Source organism: Neodiprion fabricii, chromosome 2 (assembly GCF_021155785.1).
Source record: "Neodiprion fabricii isolate iyNeoFabr1 chromosome 2, iyNeoFabr1.1, whole genome shotgun sequence".
NCBI classification, from domain to species: Eukaryota; Metazoa; Arthropoda; class Insecta; order Hymenoptera; family Diprionidae; genus Neodiprion; species Neodiprion fabricii.
Genome location: NC_060240.1, coordinates 25,406,496 through 25,430,038, shown reverse-complemented (window position 1 = coordinate 25,430,038; position 23,543 = coordinate 25,406,496). Strand labels below are relative to the sequence as shown.

The 23,543-nt window shown below is 37.6% G+C and overlaps 2 protein-coding genes across 5 annotated transcripts; both read left to right on the top strand.

Annotated features, from left to right (window-relative positions):
* The first annotated feature begins 221 nt into the window (after window positions 1-221).
* Window positions 222-1,850, top strand: LOC124175195 (transmembrane protein 42-like). Its single transcript, XM_046555193.1, has 3 exons — window positions 222-646; window positions 751-897; window positions 1,315-1,850. Exons 1-3 carry the CDS (start codon window positions 533-535, stop codon window positions 1,456-1,458), a joined length of 405 nt encoding a protein of 134 aa, XP_046411149.1. The 5' UTR covers window positions 222-532; the 3' UTR covers window positions 1,459-1,850.
* A 2,856-nt stretch (window positions 1,851-4,706) lies between these two features.
* Window positions 4,707-22,885, top strand: LOC124174920 (dual specificity protein phosphatase 15-like). 4 transcript variants are annotated; one of them, XM_046554572.1, is made up of 9 exons: window positions 4,713-5,053; window positions 13,511-13,717; window positions 18,028-18,144; window positions 18,217-18,341; window positions 19,000-19,171; window positions 19,318-19,496; window positions 20,594-20,794; window positions 21,345-21,629; window positions 22,521-22,885. In XM_046554572.1, exons 2-8 carry the CDS (start codon window positions 13,697-13,699, stop codon window positions 21,625-21,627), a joined length of 1,098 nt encoding a protein of 365 aa, XP_046410528.1. In that variant the 5' UTR covers window positions 4,713-5,053; window positions 13,511-13,696; the 3' UTR covers window positions 21,628-21,629; window positions 22,521-22,885. The 4 variants fall into 4 exon arrangements, with proteins under 4 accessions (XP_046410527.1, XP_046410528.1, XP_046410526.1 ...); XM_046554571.1 differs by lacking the exon at window positions 22,521-22,885 and having other exon boundaries at window positions 4,707-4,820; window positions 21,345-22,413; XM_046554570.1 differs by lacking the exon at window positions 22,521-22,885 and having other exon boundaries at window positions 4,714-5,029; window positions 21,345-22,413.
* Window positions 22,886-23,543: the final 658 nt, after the last annotated feature.

The window sequence follows — 23,543 nt, the reverse complement described above, 5'->3', positions numbered from 1 at the left end:
TTGACAAGGTTTTGACTTTTTCATATGGTTTTTCTTTGTGCAGATTTTCGACGCGTGTTTACTCGGTTGACCGTTAATTATCGCAGGTTTTAGTTTCGGACGCGTGAGGTACTGCGAATTATCTGTATACGCTAGCTGCGTAACATATCTATGTGTGCTTGTAAGACTGTCAGCGCCATCTACTTGAGTTTTTCGGCGATCGAGCGTGTATGTATGTACACAGGCTCGCACAGTACTTCAAGTTTGTGCTTTATGCACAGGTTTGCGCAGGTACGCAGCTGGCGTAAACATTGTTCACTCGAGACCGGTTATTCACGTATAATTCAGGCAATCGTCGTTGTAATTCAAAACCTTCCAATAACTGAATGAACATTGAACAATTAAGGGATACCTCGTACTCGTGGAAGCCATCGTTGTTACGACATAACATACGTAGAAGTATCAATTAATACCGCAAACCTTGACGGTGATTTCGTACTTTGTTCATTTTTTTTCATTATCATCTTTGCTTGCATCTCCGTGACCGTTCACGATGAACACGCCACCGACCCACGGACGTATTCATTTAGCTATCGTCGCTGGTGTTTGCGCAACAATCGGCAGCTTGTTTGGAAAACTATGCAGTGGCGTTGAGATCACGTCGACGGTGAGTGGCGGGCTGTTTGGTTCGCGAATGGCGAACGTTAACGCGGGAAATTCAAACGGTCGAAAGATAAAACTAGCGCTTTTACCACACACTTTTTATCGCAGGTCCTCCTCTTGCTGAAATTCGCTCTTCTCGTGGCTATGATGACAATCAACACTGCGGGCTGCACTTTGTTCGTCAAATCTCTACAGGGTAGCGGGTCTTCGTTGCCAGCTACCGTCGCCAGTTCAGCTACGAACTATTTCTGCTCAGTAAGATAGCACCACAACTTGTACTCTCCTCCCGCAAATTTTCAATGTCAAGACTATTGACACGTGTCGATTGTATCGCCATCTCGAAACACCCGAACCTCTCCTTTGGCCGCGGTTTTATTAAATCACATCAGCATTCGGCAGCACTTTGCCATTCGTATCTTATCTCGCTTAATCGGTAGCCACGTCACCTTGGCGTTTTTGGTCGCTCCGCTCTCCCCCTTAGAGTTATGCAATTTTAAATTGATATCTGCCGTACAAGTCAAGGGACAGCGGGAGATATGCCTGGAAAAAATGCACGAGTGATTTGTTTTCAATTTTGTGACATGTCGTATTATTTCCATTTTGTTTGTTGCTTATTATTTCCCAATCTGCTAAAATTATTGCTACTCAAAAACTATGTATCTTTCTACTAAGGCTCTGATTGGGTTTCTCGTATTCGGAGAGTCGACCTCTCTACTGTGGTGGATAGGAACCACGTTGGTTCTCTGTGGATTGCTGCTAATCTGCTACGCACCACTGACCAAGATCGACCGTGCTACGAAATTGAAGCAACGATAATGAGTCTTCGGTGTTGTACGATTTCATTAACAATCTGTACCTCCCGGATCACGACATGTGTATTCGTAAAAATATATTGTAACTCGTTTGTACTAATGAACAAACACCGATGTATTGTTGAGCATTTGTATAAGATGTTCAATTTTACGTCTGCCGGTGTACGGACCGGTGTCATGTGTCAACTGGCATGATTTAATGGCTATTGATACTTGATCTTTGACATGAATTCACCATGAAAAGTATTTTCACTCAAGAAAAAATGATTACTGTACATATTTCATTCTAGCTTGATTATCTTGGGTGTTACTCACGCGCTTACAAATAACCTCAAGTATTTGAATGATGATGTTTGATGTGTGTAATTTATCACTAAATAAAACTCCCATCTCGTAGTCTGTTTCTAATTTTACCTTGACCAAACGACGATTTATTTGTAAGTGATAGAGATTTATTTGTCTTTGGAACGAATTTTACATTTATGAAGCGATTTCCACCAACTCAGCCACTTTTTTTTGTATGCTCTCGGATCTGTATCATAATTGGTCCCATAGTAGTACTACTTGAAAGTACTCTCTGTGAATTTTTTCAGATTTTTTAATTTACTCGTTTCGGAAATGGTTGTTTTTTTTTTAAATTCGTATATCACGGAAGACTGAAGTCGGACCAAAGCAATACATGTTATATTTTTGATGTCTTCAAAAAGGCTATTGTCAGCGAAAGAAAAGGGAAGTAATTTTTTTTTCTTTCAATGCCACACCTCTTATTTTGCTGTAAATTTCACAGGGTATTTGGCAGCGTAATGTGAAAGCGGGCGGACAAGGACTAAAAAAATATTTGAGATCCCATCGTGAGGAACGACGATATAGCTTCGATTTTAAACACTAAATTGTTTGAGAATTCTATACACAAAAGTGTATTTCATATGAAAAAATACTAATTAAAGAATTACTAATAAGTAAAAAAAAATTCGGCACACGTTGATTTGAGGGTGTAGATTTTTGTTTTTTTTTTTGCAATTTTTTTTTTCAAATTAATTATTTTTCTAGATCAACGGAATGAAAAATTATGTATTTTGCGAATCTTTAATTTCGCATAAAAATCAACATTTTGTGTTATGCCAAGTTTTTCCTTACAGTGAGTCATCTTTGAGAGTAAAATGTAAATTGACAATTGACAAAGTTTTTGGAAATTTTTGGGAATCATTAGTAAAAATCAATGAGTGCAATAAGAATGAAAAAAAAACCCTTAGGATGAAGTTTCACGTTGAAGAAAGGAACTCTATGGAAAAAATTTTTTTAGTTACAACTGAGAGTTGAAATTCGGAGTACTTCACATCCTAATACGTACATTTTCTGAGATGTGACTAGGTAAAAGAATGCTACTGAATGGTGAAACAGAATCGATACAGATCAAATAATGCAATTACAGTAACATTAAGATGACTCAAACGAGGTCGATTTACTTCGTGCGCCTTACGAGAATTTTTTGGATGACCGTTTTTCACACATACACGAACGACAGACGCAGATCAAGTTTTTAATAAAAAGTAAGAAAAAAAATTTTCAGGGCACGACGGACTCTCTCCAGAAATGGAAATTATGTTATTTTTTTTTCTAAATCACTCTGTATCCTTTAATTTCACCTGTATTGAATAAATATTTGATTATCTATCAATATGTATGAGAAAAAAAATTTACATTACAGAGCAAATGGCTTTGATCTAAAATATCATTTTTAAAAGATGTTTAAAAAAAAATGTTCGTGCCAATCCCACGTTCATACTTGAGAATGGAACCCGACCTGTATTTCTCACGGCATAAACGACCTAGGCTACACGTATGTAGGTATCTACAACGGTATAGGAAAGCCGGTCACACCCTTGCGGCTAATTTAAAGTACAGTAAAGACTTATTAAGCAACATCTCTATAACTATGAAATACGAATGATTCTGAGTGAATTTGGATTTGAAAAAAGCTTCCGTGACTAAAACCCTGACAATAATTGGACTCTGGTATATTCGATCCGTTTCTATAACATTTTTTGGATTATTTTGAGCGTCGACTGAATTGTACCTGTGTAAAAAAAAAAAAAAAATCTCAAGAACATTGGAACCGGTGCAAAACCACCAGAAACTTAACATTCCTATCGTTCTGGTCGTACAACCTTTCCTCAAATTGTTGATGTCTTTGCTTGTGTCATTCGAATTGGATCAATTTCTTATTTACTGCAGGTACATCTGCAGGGATGACTTTCCATTCCTGTTGCCATAAATAACATTCCCGGCTATGTTTACGAGATTGAAGTTTGTAAGGTAATACGTAACGAAACATTGGGAAAAAATCACTGTTTTCTTATTAATACAACGATTCGGAAGGAACCAAGATTGCAGAATATGAGTATGTGTTGTTCCATTACAATCCACCGAATTTCAAACGGTTCCAAAATTGCTCTCAGTAGACTGAGTTTTACCCTCAGCACGAAAAATTTCAATTGTTACAGTAACTAGAAAAATTCAGTAAAACAGGTATCGTTAAAAAAACTGTTTGAATATCGTTGGAATTACGAAAAACGAGGTAAGCGTAAACATTTTGCTGCATTGTCAATCCTTTTTTGATAATTGCAACGCAAAATCAGTTTGTGAGGTTGACTCTACTTTTTTAGTTAAACAAGGCTTTAACGTCAATTTATTGTTGCACAAGCATTAAATTTTCGCAACAATTGCAAGAAAATCTAGCAACAGTGATCGTAATGAGAAAGAACAGTAACGGATACTATACTCTCCGGCAACAGCTAGAAAACTAATTTTCATTTTCTACCCAGAACTATATTTCCCGATTTTGGTAAAAAAAATGAAAATAGTCGAGGACCGAGCGGTAACCGGAATCAAAAATTTCTCCCACAATCAATGTACGATAACGTTGCTAATTTCAACACGATTAATCTTCGGCGGTTTCGTTTCCGTCTTCCCAACCCTCGAATCATACGATCGGCCCCATTCACCCCGAATCGTCGCGTCCCGAACCCGCCTCACCGCCGGCGTGTGGAATTATAGTTGACTCCGAACTCCGACCCCGCGTAACTCGAAGCTCTTGACCATTGGATCGGTGTCTTGCGACGAGGAACGAGGGAAAAGCAAGGAAAACGGACCTCCCCCGTCGTCGAGGCGCCCGTGACAGGGGAATTATCGAGCGGCGCTTGCGCACCCCGGAGACTGCTTGACGCCGTCAACGCGACGTCGACCGTCGGCGACGGTAGTGATGGTTCGTCGCGCTTTGCCGTCGGTGTGGTAGGTCCGAGGCTCGTCCAGGGCTGCGTCAGCCGAAAGTCGGTGCTCCTCGGTGCCGCCTCAGCAAGCTCGCAGGTATAACCGTCCTCGTCGAATCGCCCCTTTCCGGGTTCGCTCGCATGCCCCGAAGGGCTGAGCTTCCGGATTCGAAGGATAACCCCGGGACCATCGTCGCATTGTCGCAGCGAGGCTCGAGCATTTGTCGAAGACCATGGCCAGCTTCCGCCGATGATTAGCCACGCCGGAAAACCGCTGCACTTTTTCACGAAAAACTCACCGCAACGGTGAACACGTCTGATTTTTCCACAGTGCGGATGGTTCACGTTCCCGTTTACATTCACGCCTAGACTATGTACGGACATGCATGCTCCTCTAGATGCACGATTGCTTCCCTTGCCGGGCTTGTTTGAATTTCTAACTCATCCAGATACGGTTGTAAACAGCGGGAAATGACGTTGCAAGGTTTACCTTTCGGGTCGCTACGGATTATCGGAGCTCTGGATAAATGTATACCGGTTGCGATGGTTTCGGGTGTTGGAAAGACACTGTAAATGTTTAGGCGCAATGTTTACTGTCAACCGAAATTACGTCGTGTGATTTTTCACGAAAATAAGGCATATTTGCTGCTTGAATATTGTGGAAAATGGTGATCTTAGAATTTGTCGAAATTGGCTGGTGCGGACTTATATTGTGAAATAATTTTTCCCGGCAAATTGGAAAATTCTACGTAAGATAGTGCTAGATTAGCACTGAATTGTAGACTGTAGAAGTCTATATTGCATTGAACAGTTCTGGTTCAATTTTTTTAGACGATTTTTCAATCATTACCTCGATTTTTAATTCAAGATTCGAAGAGAACGTTGTTTCAAAGAGTTTGCAAATTCATTTTCAAAGCTCTACCATTATTTTGGATACCGATTATGTTCAGTTTAATTGTCAGCTGATCTTACTTCGATTTTAAACAGTTAATCATCCTATTTTCCTCAATCAATAGCCTGATATGCGAAGTTTAATTCAAAGAACACGGACTTTAAGATATAATAACAACATCTTTTAAATAAAGTTCTCCGACAATTAACCTGGCGTTTCCTACTTCGAGGTGTAACTTGTAACAAAGCATACCGGCGGATCATAATATTAGTCCCCACGAAAGGTTTACCCACGTAATGTTTTCGTCCGATGATACGGAAAAAAGTTGATTGTGAAACTACACATACACGATCATGTCATAATCATACCTCATATTTATAACACATACGGAATCATACACAGAGTCGTTTAATCGCGTGTATAATTGATATACGCATGCAGTATGAGTGCAAAGACGAAGCATCGTTACAGCGATTTTCAACGTTCCAACCTCGCCTTGAACATGGAACGAATAGAGCATACTCAAGTTATCATATTTTCTACATCCTGTAATAAGTTTAAGTGCAGTAATTGAGAAATTACTGAACTTACAGCAGCAACAGCGCATCGCATCAATTGAAACTATCGCAACGAAGAGTTGAAGTCTTCGTCGTAACTACGCGTCATTGTCATATCTGATCGTAAATGAAAGAGAAATAGCGATAAAGCTCGATCTTTGCGTTACTGACGCAAATTCCACGGAACGACGAGCTTTCTACTTAGGGTTCCACGCTATACCGGTGTAAAAATTTCTAAATGGTCTGCAGCCCGGCTGTGTTATTAGGAAGATTTGAGTAAATAGCTGCGTGCGTGCTCGTAGACGACCATTAGAATATGACTAAGCTGGGCTTGCACCAGAAGCACGCGAGTAAGCGACACGGTTCAAAATACACCAGCATACCTGTCCCTTGACTATGAGACACAGGCGTAATGTTATTCATTGTATATACGTAGCTATCCAAACTGGTCAGTTTTTGTTCATTCTCACAAACGCACACACACGAGTTCTGAATAAAATTAATGCCACGTCACAGGGTAATTTCGAGGCAAGTACACTCAGCTAATACATCGTGCGATCTTCTTTTTTTTTCAACTTTTAGTCAACTTTTTAGGCACCACACTAATGCCATCGTCGTTTAGAGGATACCCTTAATTGCAATGTTCTCTCACCCTCTTTTCTTTAGAGAAGAAATGTCTCTTTTTCCCAGTCTTCTTAGCGAAGGATCTTAGTCCCTACATTTGCATTGTGAATATTGGTTTGAAGGTCTTTAAAAATTACTACTAAGCGATCCTTGGGACGGGTTTGTATTGGCCATAAGTACACATCGTTTATTACTCCATGCAAGTTTGATTTCTTCGGAGTCTCTTCAGTTTGTACCTTATCGTCTTGTACCGAAGGGTTTATTTTTACCGAAAGTGGTACGGAAAGTAATATTTGAGACCATCGTATCCGTATATCTGGCAATAAAACTTGCCCGAGGACTGGGAATTTAAGTGGGAATCTTTGAATCCACTTTCCCGATTTCGCATTTCGAAGTCGATATTATAAAACGGATAATTCGGCGAGTTTAAGCTTCGTGCGAACACTTTTTTTTTTTTACCACTTGTCCAGTTGTATCCACATCAAAATTGCCTCAACAATTGGGATTCTGATAGAAGGTTGAGAAAATACGGAAAATAGTTTTCCGAAAACAGTGCTATAGAAGCTTTTCTGCAAGGAACATCGCAATGCTTTGTGATTTCTTCGTGAGATATCTTTTCGGGAATGTTATATTATTTCGAAAACAAAATAAATATGTAACGATCCCGTCGCACAATTTTTTTTCTACGAAGAGTGTAAGCCGTAAAGTGTACTGACATCATGAACTATATTCATCCTGAAACTTGGTGAATTAGCAACTTCCGTTAGCGCGAAAATTACCGAGACGGTCGCGGTCACGTAGTTTTCAAAGCCTTTGTACATCGAGAATCGCTGCCAAGTCGGTACGTCTATTATATCGTCTTGAACTTTACCCTGATGAACTAGTTATGCGGGTGCAGCTTTACACGTATGAGAACAATCTCTGAAGTCATTAAAATTACGATACGCTTTTGCATGAAATCGGCAGGAAAAAATTTCCGAACGGTACGAAGTGACGCTGAAAAATTTTGACTGAACGGAACGTGTCAAACGGAGTTTGAAAGAAAAAAACGCTTTCTTAGAAAACACGAAGCTGATTTGAAAAATCGCAAAAAAATTTCACCGGTATATTTATCTTTACGAAATAAATGCAAAGAAGCAAAAAACACACTTTCCTAAGTGAATTGCGATTCTCCCTTGAACGAGTTCTGCGTTTAATCGGTGGAAAAAAAATTGTTGAATACCGAAATCTGAGCAAACTTGTCTTCTGCTCACGCGTTGGTCTTAAGAGTAGAGAAAAACAGAAAAACAAATTTAGAGTGGAATGAAATCTAGCAAAAGATATAAAATGTCGGGTTGTGTTAGTTTCGGTAAACTTTTAACGATTTGTTCAAATGATCTTTCGAGCACTCAATGCGAATGTCGTGTAATAGTCTTGTTTACGAATACGAAGATCAACTTTTCTCAGTTATTGCATGGTCACGTGAGAAATAAAAAAATTGTTTCCAGTGTATTGCACGTGATTTTTCCGAGTTTGAAAAACTTCACAAGGGGGTTTTTGATTGAAGGACAGAAGAAAATGATCATTTTATTCAGCGTTTTATCGCGACTAAAATAATCGACGGAACAGAGCGAACCAAACCGCATTTGAAAGCTGCGGATTTTCACTTTAAGCCGCACAAAAGTTTTTCAAATCGTCTCAAAAATTCAGTCCTGTACGTCCGTTTAAGAGGAGCTCAGCAGAAAAGGATTGTTAATACGTTAACCACGTTTGTAAGCAAACGCAATATCCGAAGTACAAAAACCAAGACGTTTTAGAATCAGCAATAAATCCTCTAGGCTTCCGTGGAACGGATTTTTGATTGGTCCTTTCGTTTTTGAGAAATTAATCAAACACGAAATCTGATGAAAAAAGATGCAGCTACTTATAAACCAAATTTCAATTGATCAAAAATCCGTTTTGTAGCAACTTAGAGGATACATCGAAGGTTCTGAAAAGTTTTAGGTTTTCTATTTATGATATTCTGTTTGCCAACAAACGTGGTTGCCGGTACGCCAACCGTTTTCTGAAGAGCTCTACTTACAAATAAACGCACGTACAGGAGTCAATTTTTTACATAATTTAATTTTGAAAATTTTCGTGTTTCAGAGTGAAAATTCGTAGCGTTCTAATGTCTTTTGGTTTATTCAGTACCGTCCACGAGTCTAGTCACAATGAAACTTTGAAGACAACGATCATTTTCTATTGCTTTTACATTAGAAGCCTCATCATCAGCTTCGGGTGTTTTTTCTCATTTCGAAGAAACTCACCGAGTACGAAATTTTCTTGTCTTCCTAATTGCGAGGTGCGTGAAATCAAAAGTCAAAGCCAAATTCCAAAACTAATCTTTACGAAAATAAGTGCATGGTTTGAAGAATGTTTAATGGAAATTGTAAATATTAAAAAATACACACTCTGCTGCTTCCATGGAATATATGAGCATCTTGCTAGATCACTGTCTTAGTAAATCAATATAAAGTAAATAAGAATCTGTTGGATTGATCTTTTTTTTTCCCCGATTTTATACTAGAAACAGGCCATGAATTTTTACGAGGTTGAAATAAGTAACGTTAACGTCACGAAATCTCGGGAAAAAAATCATTACTTTTCAATTTTAGAACGACTTTCAAGGAGTTGGCTTTTGAAAAATATGGGTATGTTTGGTTTTTTACCAAAAAGTCTAGTATCCGTTACTATTCTTTTTCATTACGATCACTGTTGCTATATTTTCTTGCAACCGTTGCGAAAATTTAATTCTCGTGCAACAATAAATTGACGTGAAAGCCTTGTTTAACTAAAAAAGTAGAGTAAACCTCAGAATCTGATTTTGCGTTGCAATTACCAAAAAAGTATCGACGATAGCGCAAAATGGTTACGCGTACCTCGATTTTCGTAATTCCAACAATATTAAAACAGTTTTTTTAACCACACCTGTTTTACTGAATTTTTCAAGTTCCTGTAACAAATGAAATTTTTCTCAGTGTAACTTTACGAACTTCAACCACATGAATTTCTTGAGCTCACAGCGTTTCCAAGATATTGCCAACGCTCCGGCTTGGTCTGTAAATGTAAAACATCGTATGGGCACGATGATAAAGCCGAGTCAAAAACTGGCCGTAACACTAGAACTTGTACTGTATTTTATCGTCTGTTTTTTTAACGGACCCTCCGACTCCGCTCTGCGCGATTCGTGCCACTTGTTTCGCTTCGTATGTACAATACAACACGGACACTATATTCGTAAGTGGGTTCCAGGGTATTACCTAGCTGTTTGTTCTGAGAATCCTCAACCTCTGCTTTTTCAACATTTCTACAGTGCGACTTGACCCCACCTTAGTGTAAATATTTGCCTGTAAATCCATATATAGATTTTTGTACCTACATTTCAACACCAGCATCGTCAGCAGACGGGCAACGAAAGCTACGTTATGCAAATATTTAGCGGTACGAAATGTAGCTTTGGTTCCTTATCTGTTGGCAATCAGCGGTAAGTTTAGCCGAAAACTCTTGATATAAAAACTGCAACAAGTTTATAGCTATTCAGTCGATTTTAGCTCGTTACCGAATAGTTGCACAAAAAATTTCTCTTAAAAGACAAAAATTTTAGGTCTTGAACCATCTTTCAGAAAAATATTTTCATTCAGTTTATTCCCACGCTGGGAGTTCCAATTTTCTCGAAATATAGATAAGAAAACATTTTAGGATTACACGAAACTCCCTTAGCAATTTTTTTTTTTTTAAACTCTCACAGAAAAGTGTATATTAATACAAGATTTTGATGATCCCAGAGAAGATGGGCCGACGTTCTGTTTAGGAGTTATGACTATTTTCATTTCGTATTACTGCCATTATATTTCCAAAAACTCTGGGGAAAAATCTTGTACGAATATACAAGAATTTCCTGACTCTACGAAAGTTCATCCGACGTCAAGTTTAAAAATCGCAAACATCTCACGCTCTGAAAAATCTAAGAATAAGACATTCTTTCAAATTTTATGTCTGATCAATTTTTGTCCGACAATATCTGGAGAATGAACGAAGACTTCAGTCTCAATCAAGGGAGGTTTTTTTTTTTTTTTTTTGATTATTTTCTTGGATTAGATGTTTATATTTTGAATGTGATTGACCGACTAGTTTTCAAGTTATTCGATCAACGAGAACAATAAAAAAAAAAGAACTAACGGAATTTTTGATTTTATCGCTCACGTAGCTTTTGATTTATTTTAATAATAAAGTAAAAAACAAAACGGTTAGTTTTTCATCATTGCATAAGTTCGAAACATATCACAGCGGGAACTTTTGAGACTGGCTCCACCAAGGTTCGCAAAATTAACCGTTTGTTTCTTTTTATTAACAATAATATTGGATCATTTCACTGTTCTAAACGTTTCTTCAAAATTTTAAGCATTTAAAACTCCGTAATTAATTTCTCCATCCTAATCGTGAGTTAGTAAAATATGCTGTTAAAACACGAATGTAGCAGGCCTATTGTTTTTTTTTTTTTTTTTTTTTAACCATCTGTCATTTTCTGACCGTATTTAGCCGGCTACGTCAAAAACGAAAAATTTGCTTTCCACACACTTAAAATGTCACTTGCATGTTTCGTATGCACTGAAAACAGGGTCTGCAATTCTATTCGTTATTCTACCGAGTATAATTCAGCCGAGTCCGAACGAAACATCAATAAAAAAATATATGAAAAAAGGATCGAGACACCCGTGATTTTCTGTATTAACAGTTTTCCATACTATTAACATTTACGTTACTTTGACTACGTTACACATACAGCGGAATGAAACAAAAAATGTCTCATTTTAAATTTTTTGAGAGACCGAAATGATTTCGACCTTAAATCAAAAGCATATAATTTTATTTTCATTTGGAACAATTTCGTATTCTCGGTTTTGTAGAGAATGCAATAATTTCAATTCCAAAACTTTATCTAAGACGAAAATATATATATATATATATATATACATCTTCATATATATTCACAATACAAGTAGATTCGTTTGATTGTTTTTTTCGTAAGAAATGAAAAAAAAAAAAAATGCTTTGAACCTTTATTTTACGTCTCATACATATTTTGAAAACAAATATAAATTCCGTTTACTGCTCTGCTGTTGTCTCGTGTAACAGATGTTTTATTGAAATATCAGTGTTGCATCTATATATCCAACAGAAATTTCGGAAGGCGAGACTTCTTTTCCCGAAATTGGATACCCAAGCCCCGGATTCACTGTACGCCGGGTTTGTTTGCTATGGAATCTTTATATGCTTTATTATATTACATCTACCAATAAGTCTATGTCGGAGATTTTGATCCTGCGCAAGTTTATGTCAACAATTTAATTGCGTCGAATTTTTATTGAGTGGTTACCTCGTATTTCTGGTGATCTGAATTACGCACATTCACATCGCACTTTCGAAAAATCCCGCAGTCATTTGGTATCGGAGGTAATTTTACTTCGATCGATGGAGTAAGATGATAATTATTTTTTCATCGATCATCGATTTATTTGTACTTGTGAGAAGTTTCACTCGTTTAAGCTTCAGATAATTTTAAGTTTAGGAACTGTATCAACGTTTTCGTCTTTAAAACGTTAAATCAATTATTATTGATTTTTATGAGGGGAAAAAAATAAGTAAATAAATAAAAAAATAAACCAATTTCATTCCGTCAGGATATTTGTATCGTTTCGCTTGACGCGCTTTACTGGAGGTTGGGATATCGATCTGAAATGTTAGAAGAGTCCGCCGATCACATCGCAGGTGTTCAGGCTTGTTTCTAAACGGCCTGCATTTCACACACATACACAAACAGGTCTGTAGGATGTACATAATTGAATGGAAAATAATGTTTTGTTGGAATTTATGTGTTAATGCCACGTCAACAAGACTGGTACGCCTGCGCGATAGTTGCAACATATGTAAGACGATTTGGTCGATTTTTTAAAAATAATTCTTCTATTGTTCAGATATAATTTTTACATTTTTATCATTTTCAATTCAAGTTTATTCTGCGATTTGAAACAACTGTAACGGGACAAGTATAACATCGACATTGTTGGATAAAATAAAAATCGGAATGTTACAGAACTTTTTTTTATCCGTTTTTGGTTTCCGATTTGTTTATATTGAAACATCAAGAGACATAAGAGAGACGCTTAACCCTTTCAGTCGCACATTTTTCAACTCAATAATTTGGCCTGAATTTTGTTCATTGTAGGTTTTTGGGATCACTGATCACGAATCTGAAGGCAGAATCTGATAAGTTTTAAATCCAATATGGCGGATTTAAAATCGTAAAAACTACCAAAACTCGATGATTCTGGCTAAAAGTTGTTACTCAGGATTTTTTGGGGTTATGTAAAGTACACTGAGAAAAATTTAATTTGTTACAGTAACTAGAAAAAATCAGTAAAACAGGTATCGTTAAAAAAAACTGTTTGAATATTGTTGGAATTACGAAAAGCGAGGATTAAAAATGAAAATAGTTAAGGACCGGAACTAAAAATTTCTCTTATTGTTAGTGTAAATTGTGACAAGGCTAGGACATGGATTTTTTTGAGATGGTATTGATGATTGCGAGCATTCCACCCTGACCGAAAGGGTTAGAAATGAAAACCTGGTTGCGTTAAGGAAATCGATCATTGTAAGATAAAGTCAGTTAAGTTGATGTTACATCTTTTCAAGGCTTCGGAAGCTGCTCCTATCCCAGCAGCATCAGAAGGGTGGAGAGGAGCCATGAAAAGGGGTGACAGTGAGCCGGAAGGAAGTTCTACGAGAGCTGGCAGGAAGCGAACAGTTACGAAAACAACGGATTGATGGCCTCCCTGTATCTCTACACCGTAGCTATTCGTTGCTTGGATTCTAATCGCCATGGGGAATGGCATGAACAAGGTACCGTGATACACACGAGTAATCGATTCGTGTCTTGTAAATTAAGTGCCGCTGTGCAGTTTCTTTATCCACCAATTTGCCGTAGGAATGAAATTGCGAAGAAGCAATTTGCTTGGAGAAGTAATGAAGTAGAGAACTGCGTTCTACGAGAAAATTTTCGAAAAAGTAATGATTTTTAAGAAGAAATCAGAGATCGATTGCACTCGTAGGACGATGAAGAATAAAAATAAAAAAGGATACGTAAGAGTCAACTCGATGAAATACTTCAGGTTTATTTGCGGAAAATACGTTATTCCGTGCATTGGTTTCTGTTTTCCAGTGGATTTAAATATGAGAACAATAACGGAAAAGTATAAAGCAGGATGGGGTTTTGAACAAATTCAAGTCGCGTACATAATGCTGAATAATTCACTGGCCCGCAATTCGAACGCAGTCCATTTACCACTGGAATAGTGTTGTCGGTGAGAAGCTCACGCGGGTTCTTTTAAAGCTGAATAAATGGTCTTTCAGCTTTTCGCTTTACATTGCACCATACGTTTGACTTGAGAATATTCAAACTCCGTTGAAATGTATACCCGTGTGTAATGACGTACAAGGTGGCCGAAAAGAAACGTGTTTTATTGTAACTCCGAGCGATGTAATAGCCGACGAAAATCGTCGTGGAAGCTTGAAAATTTTTATAAGAAAATTAGGTAATATTAGTGGTTCAGGGCGATAGCAGCGGCTTTGTTGCTCTTGATATTTGAGCGGTCTTAGTAAGATTTGATGTCAACGACCGTCGAAGTAGACGTAGTTTTTCGAAATTGTCTCCTGTCATTTATTTCATCGACATCTTCGTGATAATACATGACTCAAAAAAGCAATATTTGCATGAAGAATTCGATTTTAGTTTTGTTATCTAAAGTTTATCAAAAAAATATTGCTCAGTTTGACGGAAATTTTTATTTTTTATTTTTGTTGCCCTGATTGAGAACAAAAAATTTAGGAATAAAATCGTGATTATATTAAAAACCATCCCCCTCCTAGCAATACTAAAACGGCATATAAACTGAAGCCAATGTAACATAATCATGATTTTATTCGTAAATTCTACATTCCCGAACATCAAAGTTCACGGAAAAAATCAGGGCGACAAATAAAATTCTTTTTTTTCTTTGTTGATCTATGTAATACTTCGAGTCTGTTGTGTGCTTACATTGTTTAAAGATTGTTATAAAAATACTACAACGTGAAAGGTATTATTCTTGGTTCGAATATACGAGTATTGTTTGTGGCGGTTATTACAATATTTATATCTATTATACAGTGCATTTCCTAACACAAAATATAGTGAGAGGAATTGACTTTTGCAGATTTGAGTAAACATTGTGAAAAAGCCAGTGATACAATCGTCGTATAAACGGCTTTAACGACGTGTATCATATTTTAATATTGTGTACTCGCGAATATTATTGTAAAGAGGAAATTGCGGTATCGCATTTCATTCGGAAAGAAAAGAAAAAGAACAAAGAAATTGTGAGCCATAATCTAGGCTAACGAGTATATAATAATCGTCGAATGTGATATCCAATTTTATTTGACTGTAGAAAATCCATTCCGAATGAACAAATGGCGACGGTTCGACAACACAGACTGATTTGCAGTGTCTAAAAACTGTGCAACTTATTCGGGGAATTCTTATCGATTAATCGATTTGAAGTAGTATAGTATGTAGATTCGTACGGCAGTGTTTGTACGTAGCATTTACCAAAATGTTTCACATTCAAAATAAAAAAAAATAAAAAAAAAAAAAAAAAAAAAATAAGCATATAATAATAAAGCGAATTCGTAATAATCTAACGTCTAAAATCGTGGCTCACGAATGTAGTATGATGGATTTATATCGTACTGATTATAATACCGGTATATCATGCATTGTCACATTAATAAATAAATATAATATAATAAATAAATATAATAAATAAACTTGCAGGTAGAACGAATCATGTTAGATCAGGTTAAACCTCCGAATAGTTAAGTTCCATGTAATTCGTATAGATTCGATCCGATATCCTCAGTTTTACTGTTGATTCCAATTGCAAGGTCGAGAAAAATTAGATGCCTGCAAAAACATGTAATAAGAGCATTGCGATTTTCATAAGATTTAATTGGAACGGAATTCGAAACAGTGACTGTCGATTTTTGAGAAATTCTGCAAAAACAAAAGAGAATACAAATAATAATACTGTTTCTAATAATTAGATACCACTGTAGAAAGTTTACGTTCATCGATTGGTTTTCTTAGCATTTTTTTTTTTCAAAACTCGACTTTTAAAGTTAGTGAACCTCAAACGTGTAATTTTCCGATTTTACGTAGAATTTGTTAAATCTTTTTCTCTCGGTTATCTGGATAATTATTTATCACGACACCCGAAGCCTTGCAGCAAAATTTATATATAATAAATAATCGTAATACGTGAAACCTTTTCTCTAATGTTCAGTCCAAAAGTTTATGAGAATTCTCTACACGATCGTGCTTGAGCTGTCTCAAGCAGTTTTTAACTATTTATAAAACTCGTAGAGTTCAGTTTCTATTACACAAATTCCGTCCCTGGAAGTTTTCAATATTTAGAGTAAAAATTATTCGTTTAGCGTGAAATGGAAAGCCTGAAAGTGACGCGAGCATTCAGACGTACCGTATAGATATATTTTCTTTCCGATCAAAACGATTCTTGACACGAAACAGAGATAATGTAACGTAGCCGCATGGGTATGTATGTACATAGGTGAATACATAGAGATGCGCCTAAAGGATTGTAATACCCTCGGACATGACATGATACCCGGTGTATTAGGCGAGCGATCGATCTCAGCGATGAAAGTGACAGTATTATATATGCCGTGGCCAACTCTATACTCGCATAATGTAACCCCACAGCAAATACTGTAATCTATCTGTACTATACGTTATACCGTACAGAGTACAGGTATATGTTTGCAAATATCATGGCTGCGCGATATTCAATGTAACAAATGAAATTTCTCTCAGTGTACATTTTCATTTTTGCAAGTGTTCTTCGAAGCTTCATTTATTGGCATCACGAATTTATTTTTGCCATTTCACTGTTCGAATGTCAAGGGATTCGAACATAGCAATCCAGGTGAATAACGAATGAGACTATTGCGTGAAATCCGAGACTCGACAATCGAGTTGATTTTTAATTCCACAGGGAAAAGAAACACACGCGCATGCATTATACGGAGATAGAGGCTTGGCACAGTGTCGCGTGTTCGTGTCGCGAAATAATGAACCTGGAATTAAACAGCTCGGTGTTCGTTGGATTAGGTGTTGTTATTTTTTAATATTTTCTTTTTATTTTCTCAGTGCGCAGCCAGCCAAATTTTATGCAACTTCTAATTATTAACGAACCCCTCGAAACCGCAAAACCAGAGCAACCCGGGTCAGGGTGATTATAATTAACTTTATTACAGAATAAACATAATGCTACAAAGCGTTGGTTAAAAACATCCCGGTAGGAACATTTTCAGCGAAACGTTGTGTGGGTACGAATATTTATTTCTGGTGCAGAAAGTAATCGATGCCTTTCGGTCAGCGACCGCGTTGATTTATATCACGCGTTTTCTTTTATATTCCAGAGACGTCGGGTCGTTAGATTCGGTCGTTTTCAAGACATTACGATAATATATAAATCTCAGACTGCGTGGCAAGCTATTTTTCAGGATTGATCAAAAATTGCCGAGCCAGGTGAAAGTAGCTGTAATTTTTTCAGCCAGAAAATTTGCGTCGTTAAAAGTGATGTACTGTAATATACTACGCTATGCCACACTTCGATAGGTTTTTCCTGTAAAGAAAGACGTACAAAATGAAGTCAGCCCGCATCGCTTCCCTTCATTAGGATTCTCTTGACGATAATCACACGCGGATGAGTGGCAATTAATAAAAAACTTACGTGAAGTTACTACAGCCAATGTAGAACGTGACATATCATACACAGTAAATTCATATCATGGACATATTGTCCGCGATGATCGTTAGTGATAGACAAATCATAGAGTCAGAAAACGAATCCGATTTCTGAAAATCAGGCCCCGAAAACAATCTGAAATTTTTTTAGACCTGCCGTAGTACGCTATTCATTAAATTATCCGAAGCCTGACTTCAATTGACAATTAAGATCGAAGACAATACATCCGTTCTCTTTTCCTTCCAAGGTAAAAACGCGGACTTGAATCATTAATTTCAAGTGATAAGCAAGTACGCGGCTAATGAGTAGAGTAATTAACCTCTACGGGTCCTCTCCATATTTTAGGTCTTACCCGGCTTATACGTGGGCAATTACCGGGACAGTAAGGATGCGGCTCAGTTGGAGCGCTACGAGATCACCCATATTCTTGCCATCCATGACGCGGCAAGGCGTTTACACTCCGTAAGTGAAACTGTGCCAAGAAAAGTGGAGGCATGACCTCACACAATACGATTGATGCTTTTCTTTCGGCAGGACAAGCACTATCTGTGTATTCTGGCAGCCGATACCCCCGATCAGAACTTGACCCAGTACTTTCCACTCTGCAATGACTTCATCCATGCTGCTCGACTTCGTGGTGGCAACGTCCTGATACACTGGTAACTATGACCATATCTCTGGTCTTGCTTTCGACTATTCGCAGACTTGATGATCGTTGAGATCCTCGTTATAAAGGGTCTCGATGTCATTCTATTTCTTTTGAATGTATCTTGATCATTATCACCTAAAAATTATGTAGTTGCTTTGAGGCCATGACCAGTATCCAACTCTCTGATCCTTTCTGTAGTCCATGGTTAAAAAGACTTTGGTTAAAGATGTTCAGAGAAAGGGAGGATCTTCGTAAGCATGTCACTGTCGAACATACTTGAACATTGTGTGCGTTAAAGAGAAATAATATTTGTGTCTAACGTACTTGAAAGATCGTAGAATGCTGATTTGTCACTAAAGTGACTCCAAAATCTAAAAAGCACGTCTCGCATATCATCTGATTGACTCTCCCGATTCAGGAATGAGTATATTTTCTTCTTAAAAATTGTTATCGTCTCTTGGTATTCTTGAAGAAATAGGCACTCGCAAGCTCCCTGGCAGATCCAGGATTCACAGATATTCTCTGAGTGTGGTTAAGCAGTGTGAAAAATCGTTTTACCCTTTTGTAGTAAGAGCAAACGTCCCCGAACAATGTTTAGTTTTTCTTCGTCTAATGCGTGTGATCTACATCAATTCTGGTGTTTTGCTTCTGTTCTCTTCTTCCGACAGCTTAGCGGGGATGTCCCGCAGCGTAACGGTAGCCGTAGCTTACATCATGAGTACCACGGATCTCTCTTGGAAAGAGGCACTCAAAGTAGTTCGCGTTGGTCGTGCGGTGGCGAATCCTAACGTTGGTTTTCAGCAGCAGTTACAAGACTTTGAAGCCACTCGTCTCCAAGAGGTGTGTGTACATTCCATTGCTCTACGTTCGGTATTAACTCCGCACTATCAGGCTTGTCTCAAATGTACCGCTGGCGATAGCATAATCCCTGTTATGCATAACAGAACCCGTGTCGGTGTGATATTTACTTTTCATTTTCGTTACAGGAACGAAGAAGATTGAAGGAACGATATCCTAGTTTAGCTCTAGCCGCATCAGACGCAGAAATCTGCAGGGCTGCTCTCTGCAACTATGAGAGTCTGGCACTTGCGAAAGAAGTATGCGAGGGTAAGTGTGCCATGGGGCGCACTTGTCCAACTGGCCTTTGCCGGCAGCCATCCAAAAGGTAAGAAAAACGTGTTTCACGCTATTTATGGAATGGTACTAAAGTCAATTTTGGCGTCAAATGCGTAGAAATAACAAAAGTGATACGTTGACAGAGCACAGCGATTGAATCCTGAATCTATAATATCTCCCAAATTTTATATCAGTTAGAAACTTTTTAGGGGTCACTAAAGATTTTAGATGTGTCCAAAAATGATGAAATATTGATATTTTTTTAACATCAATTTTGTCTCTCACGGTGGCAATTGTTTTTGTATGTAAGAAAATGAAATCCTAGAAATGTTACCTCAACATAAAAACTTTTTGAAAGTCGCTGATGAATGTTGCATTGGACGTTTTCGAGGGATTTTTAAATATTAATATTACGGTTCGATATTTTTTTTTTTTGTATATAATTAACATAATTATGAACCAAAATGAACAATGAGACGATAAAATATGTGTAAATGGAGCATGCCCAAAGAGGTTTAACTTACGATATGGGGGAACTTGATGCCGAATACATGACTCATGCTCTTGGCAACTTTCAATTGTCCAACAACAAAATTTCGAATCCAAAAAAATGACCTTTCTGTCATTTTCTTGCGCGATTTCTAATGATCATTATTTCACGAGTGTACATTGTATTCGATCTGAAACAGAGTGTCACAATTATGGTTAGTAAAAAAGTACACCATCATCATTATTATACCTCCACTTACTAGGATTAGACTGATTGTGAGTACCCTGTTACGTAAAACGGCTTCTGTCGGATTTGGGTTTCAATTGGTATCGCCAACTCATAGATAATGCTAAATTTCCATTGGAAAAAAGTCCATAGGAAGTCATTGAAGCGTGATTAGGCACTATAATAACATTTGTGGGTAGGTATCCCAGTAAATCAAAACGAATTCGAAAGAGTCAGTTTGTTCTTAGACATCAAACTAAAATCTTATGACCACCCGAATTCTTTTCAATTCTCTTCAAAACAGTTGATTTGAATTATTGTCCATTCGATCAAATCCCATTCTTTGAAGGCCAATTCGTTTTGGATTACTGGCACAATGCGCCTGTGATCAGAGTGATCGTATGACAAGATTAGCATTCACTGAATTGCAGAAATTTGAGGAGAAAATCTTCCACCACAAGTACGACTAGCCTGACGACCGGAAGAACACCACCACACTCTCCAAGAATGCTCCCGTCGGCGCCACCCTCACCGGCCTTTCCCAGATCGGCCAGCGCCATCCCGTCTGGTCAACGACCTCGTAGTGGACCAGCGGGTCTGCACTCTTATACAGGATCTGCACCCCCGTCTAGGTAAAATTCTCAATGTTCAATTTATTTTCCAACACTTAAGTGTAGAAACTTCTGAAAAGTCGCGTGATCGATTCGAATGAAATTGCAGAAGACAATGAAGTATCCGATAAAGATGGGTCATAAATTTTTGAAAATCTCTCGAATTGCTGTCACGAAATGTTCAACGTAAACCCAACTTCGGAAAAATTCATAATTTACGGAAGTTCCCAGGAATCTTCACAGACCCTGGTACAGGACCTTTTGTTATCAATTTACACATTATTATACGCGCATACTTTGTCAAATATTATACTTGTGAACCGGGTATTCTATTCTGAGTGTGATGGTCAATTAATTCAGGAACAATAGATTTTATCGGCAAACGTTCCATACGAAAGTTACAAGATGAGCTTGAGTTGATGAAAAAAGTTGAGCTTGTTCTTTCACTCGGCTAGTTCTATAAAAGAATATGGAGGTACTTATAAGAAGACCGATGCCGTAATTATGACTGCGAGCGATGTGAAAGATGCATGATTGCGAGATACTCTCCATTCCACGTGTTCCTTTTCAGAGCCATATCTCGAGTGGATTTATCCAGCGCCGTTGCATGCAGCAGCAGCAATACCAATCTGTCGACGGTTGGCAGAACTGGGCCGGCAAATTCGGGAAACAAATGGCGCTTGCGCGCTGGATCAGCTCCTGTCACTCCCAGAGCTACTCCACCGTCTTCTCCTCAACATTGGCCACGCTGCAATCCCGGTAACCTTCAGGCCAATCAGCCCCGACTTCCGGCCTCGCCGCAGCTTCAGAAGCGGGATCTGGCCGACAACGAGTCTCAAAATAAGATAACGTAACGGTAGGAATACGTTATTCATTTGTTCACCCAGCGGGTTGGGATCGTTAGGTGACAAACTGATGAGACGAACTTCATTGGAGATTATGCATATAATGAACGGATGATGTGAAGCTACATAAAAGTAATACGGCGCTGAGATCAGCTGATTATTTTACAATTGCGCTAATTGCATAAATATCAAAACGCTGAAAATTCATACAGCGTATATGATGCAAGCTGTTAGCCTTTCGGTTTTTTACGTTGAGTCAATGTGGCGTGAAAAATATGACAACGCAACTTGGATAATATACCTAGGTATACCAGGATGGTCTTTGAAAGGGTAATGTTTGAATTTTGAGCGGTGCGCCCCCCAAATCAGTTCCGGATAATTCACAAATAATTCCCCAATTTTTTCAGATTCTTATCTGAACTCTAACCCGTGCCCTAAATAGGATGGATTCCATTCAGCCCTTTCAGAGGCACATCCAATCTAACGAACGGATTTAGATGAAATTTGCTACAGGGGGATTGCTTGGGCCACTGAAAATTTCAAAGTTCAAAATGGCGGATCCAATATAGCAATATCAAGCGACTTTTGGGATTTTTATCCACCATATTGGATCCGCCACTTCGAATTTTTAAATTTTGAGTTCACATTCGTAATCAGTGACCCAAGGAACCCACCTATGACAAATTTCATCTAAATCTGTTCGGTAGATTTTATGTGGAAAGCCACCCTCTTTGGGGTACGGGTTAGAGTTGAGATAAAAATCGGAAAAAATTGGGGAATTATTTTTGAATTATATAAAATTCAAAAACGACCTTTTTAAGGACCACCCTAATATATGTTATATATACCCTACCCGTATATATTCGACGATCTGGGAGCGATGCGTATTCTACTGCCTGCAGATGGCGTCTTTGTGTGCGTTGGATCCCAGAGGAAATGACGAAGGATTTCGAACCTGATCTTGAATGAAATCAGTGATATAAGATTGATGACTGAGTACAGACAATTAATATGCAAAGAACAAAAAAAAAAAAAAAACATTCTGGCCATGCTGAACCGTCCAAAATAAATTCGAACGAAAAGAAGAAATAAATAAAAATCGTTTACACATAATCGTATTACTGGAAGATCGATCGATTAAATCCGAACGGAAAAATTGCCGAGAAGAAAAATAAAAAAAAAAAAGACCTTACTATTTGAACACGTTTACACAAAATGCATTATTCGCATTGAAGTTCTCATTTATAAATGTTGTTATTGCACACATGAAAAACGGTACACACGTATATTATAAATAATGTATTATACATATTAAAATAATTGTTGGAACGGAAACGAAGAAAGGAAGAAAAAAATAGGGAATTATTACGAGATATAAATTTTATAGAATATGTTGTTGTCAAAATACTCACCGTTACATAAATATGATATGATAATGATAGCTAATTATCATTTTACTTACTGATTAAATTGTTAATTAGATACTCCTTGCACAGAGTCACCGACACAACGTTGCAGAATTTTATGTGCACGAGAAAAATCAGTTATTCTGTATATAAAGTTATCCCCCACCAATGTGTACTGCAAATATACAATATGGGCATTTCCGCAAATTACATGGCAATAATCCGGGATGAAAATTTGAATTGTCTACAATTTTAAACTAAAATGCGCACTAACAATAAGATAGAAAAATTGACGACGTTTTAGTCATCTACAACTTGCGATCCTCGATAATTTTGAAATGCATAAAAATGTCCGTGATGTGAAAAACTCATCTTTCCGCGTACATTATTTTTTTCAACGTAGACACGTAAGAAAAACGTGAAAAACACGATTTTTAGAAAAATAAGGCTTTGTTTTCCATAGTGCGCAAATTTGAATTGCATTTTTTTTTTTTTTCAAGTAAAATCTGAGTTTATTGG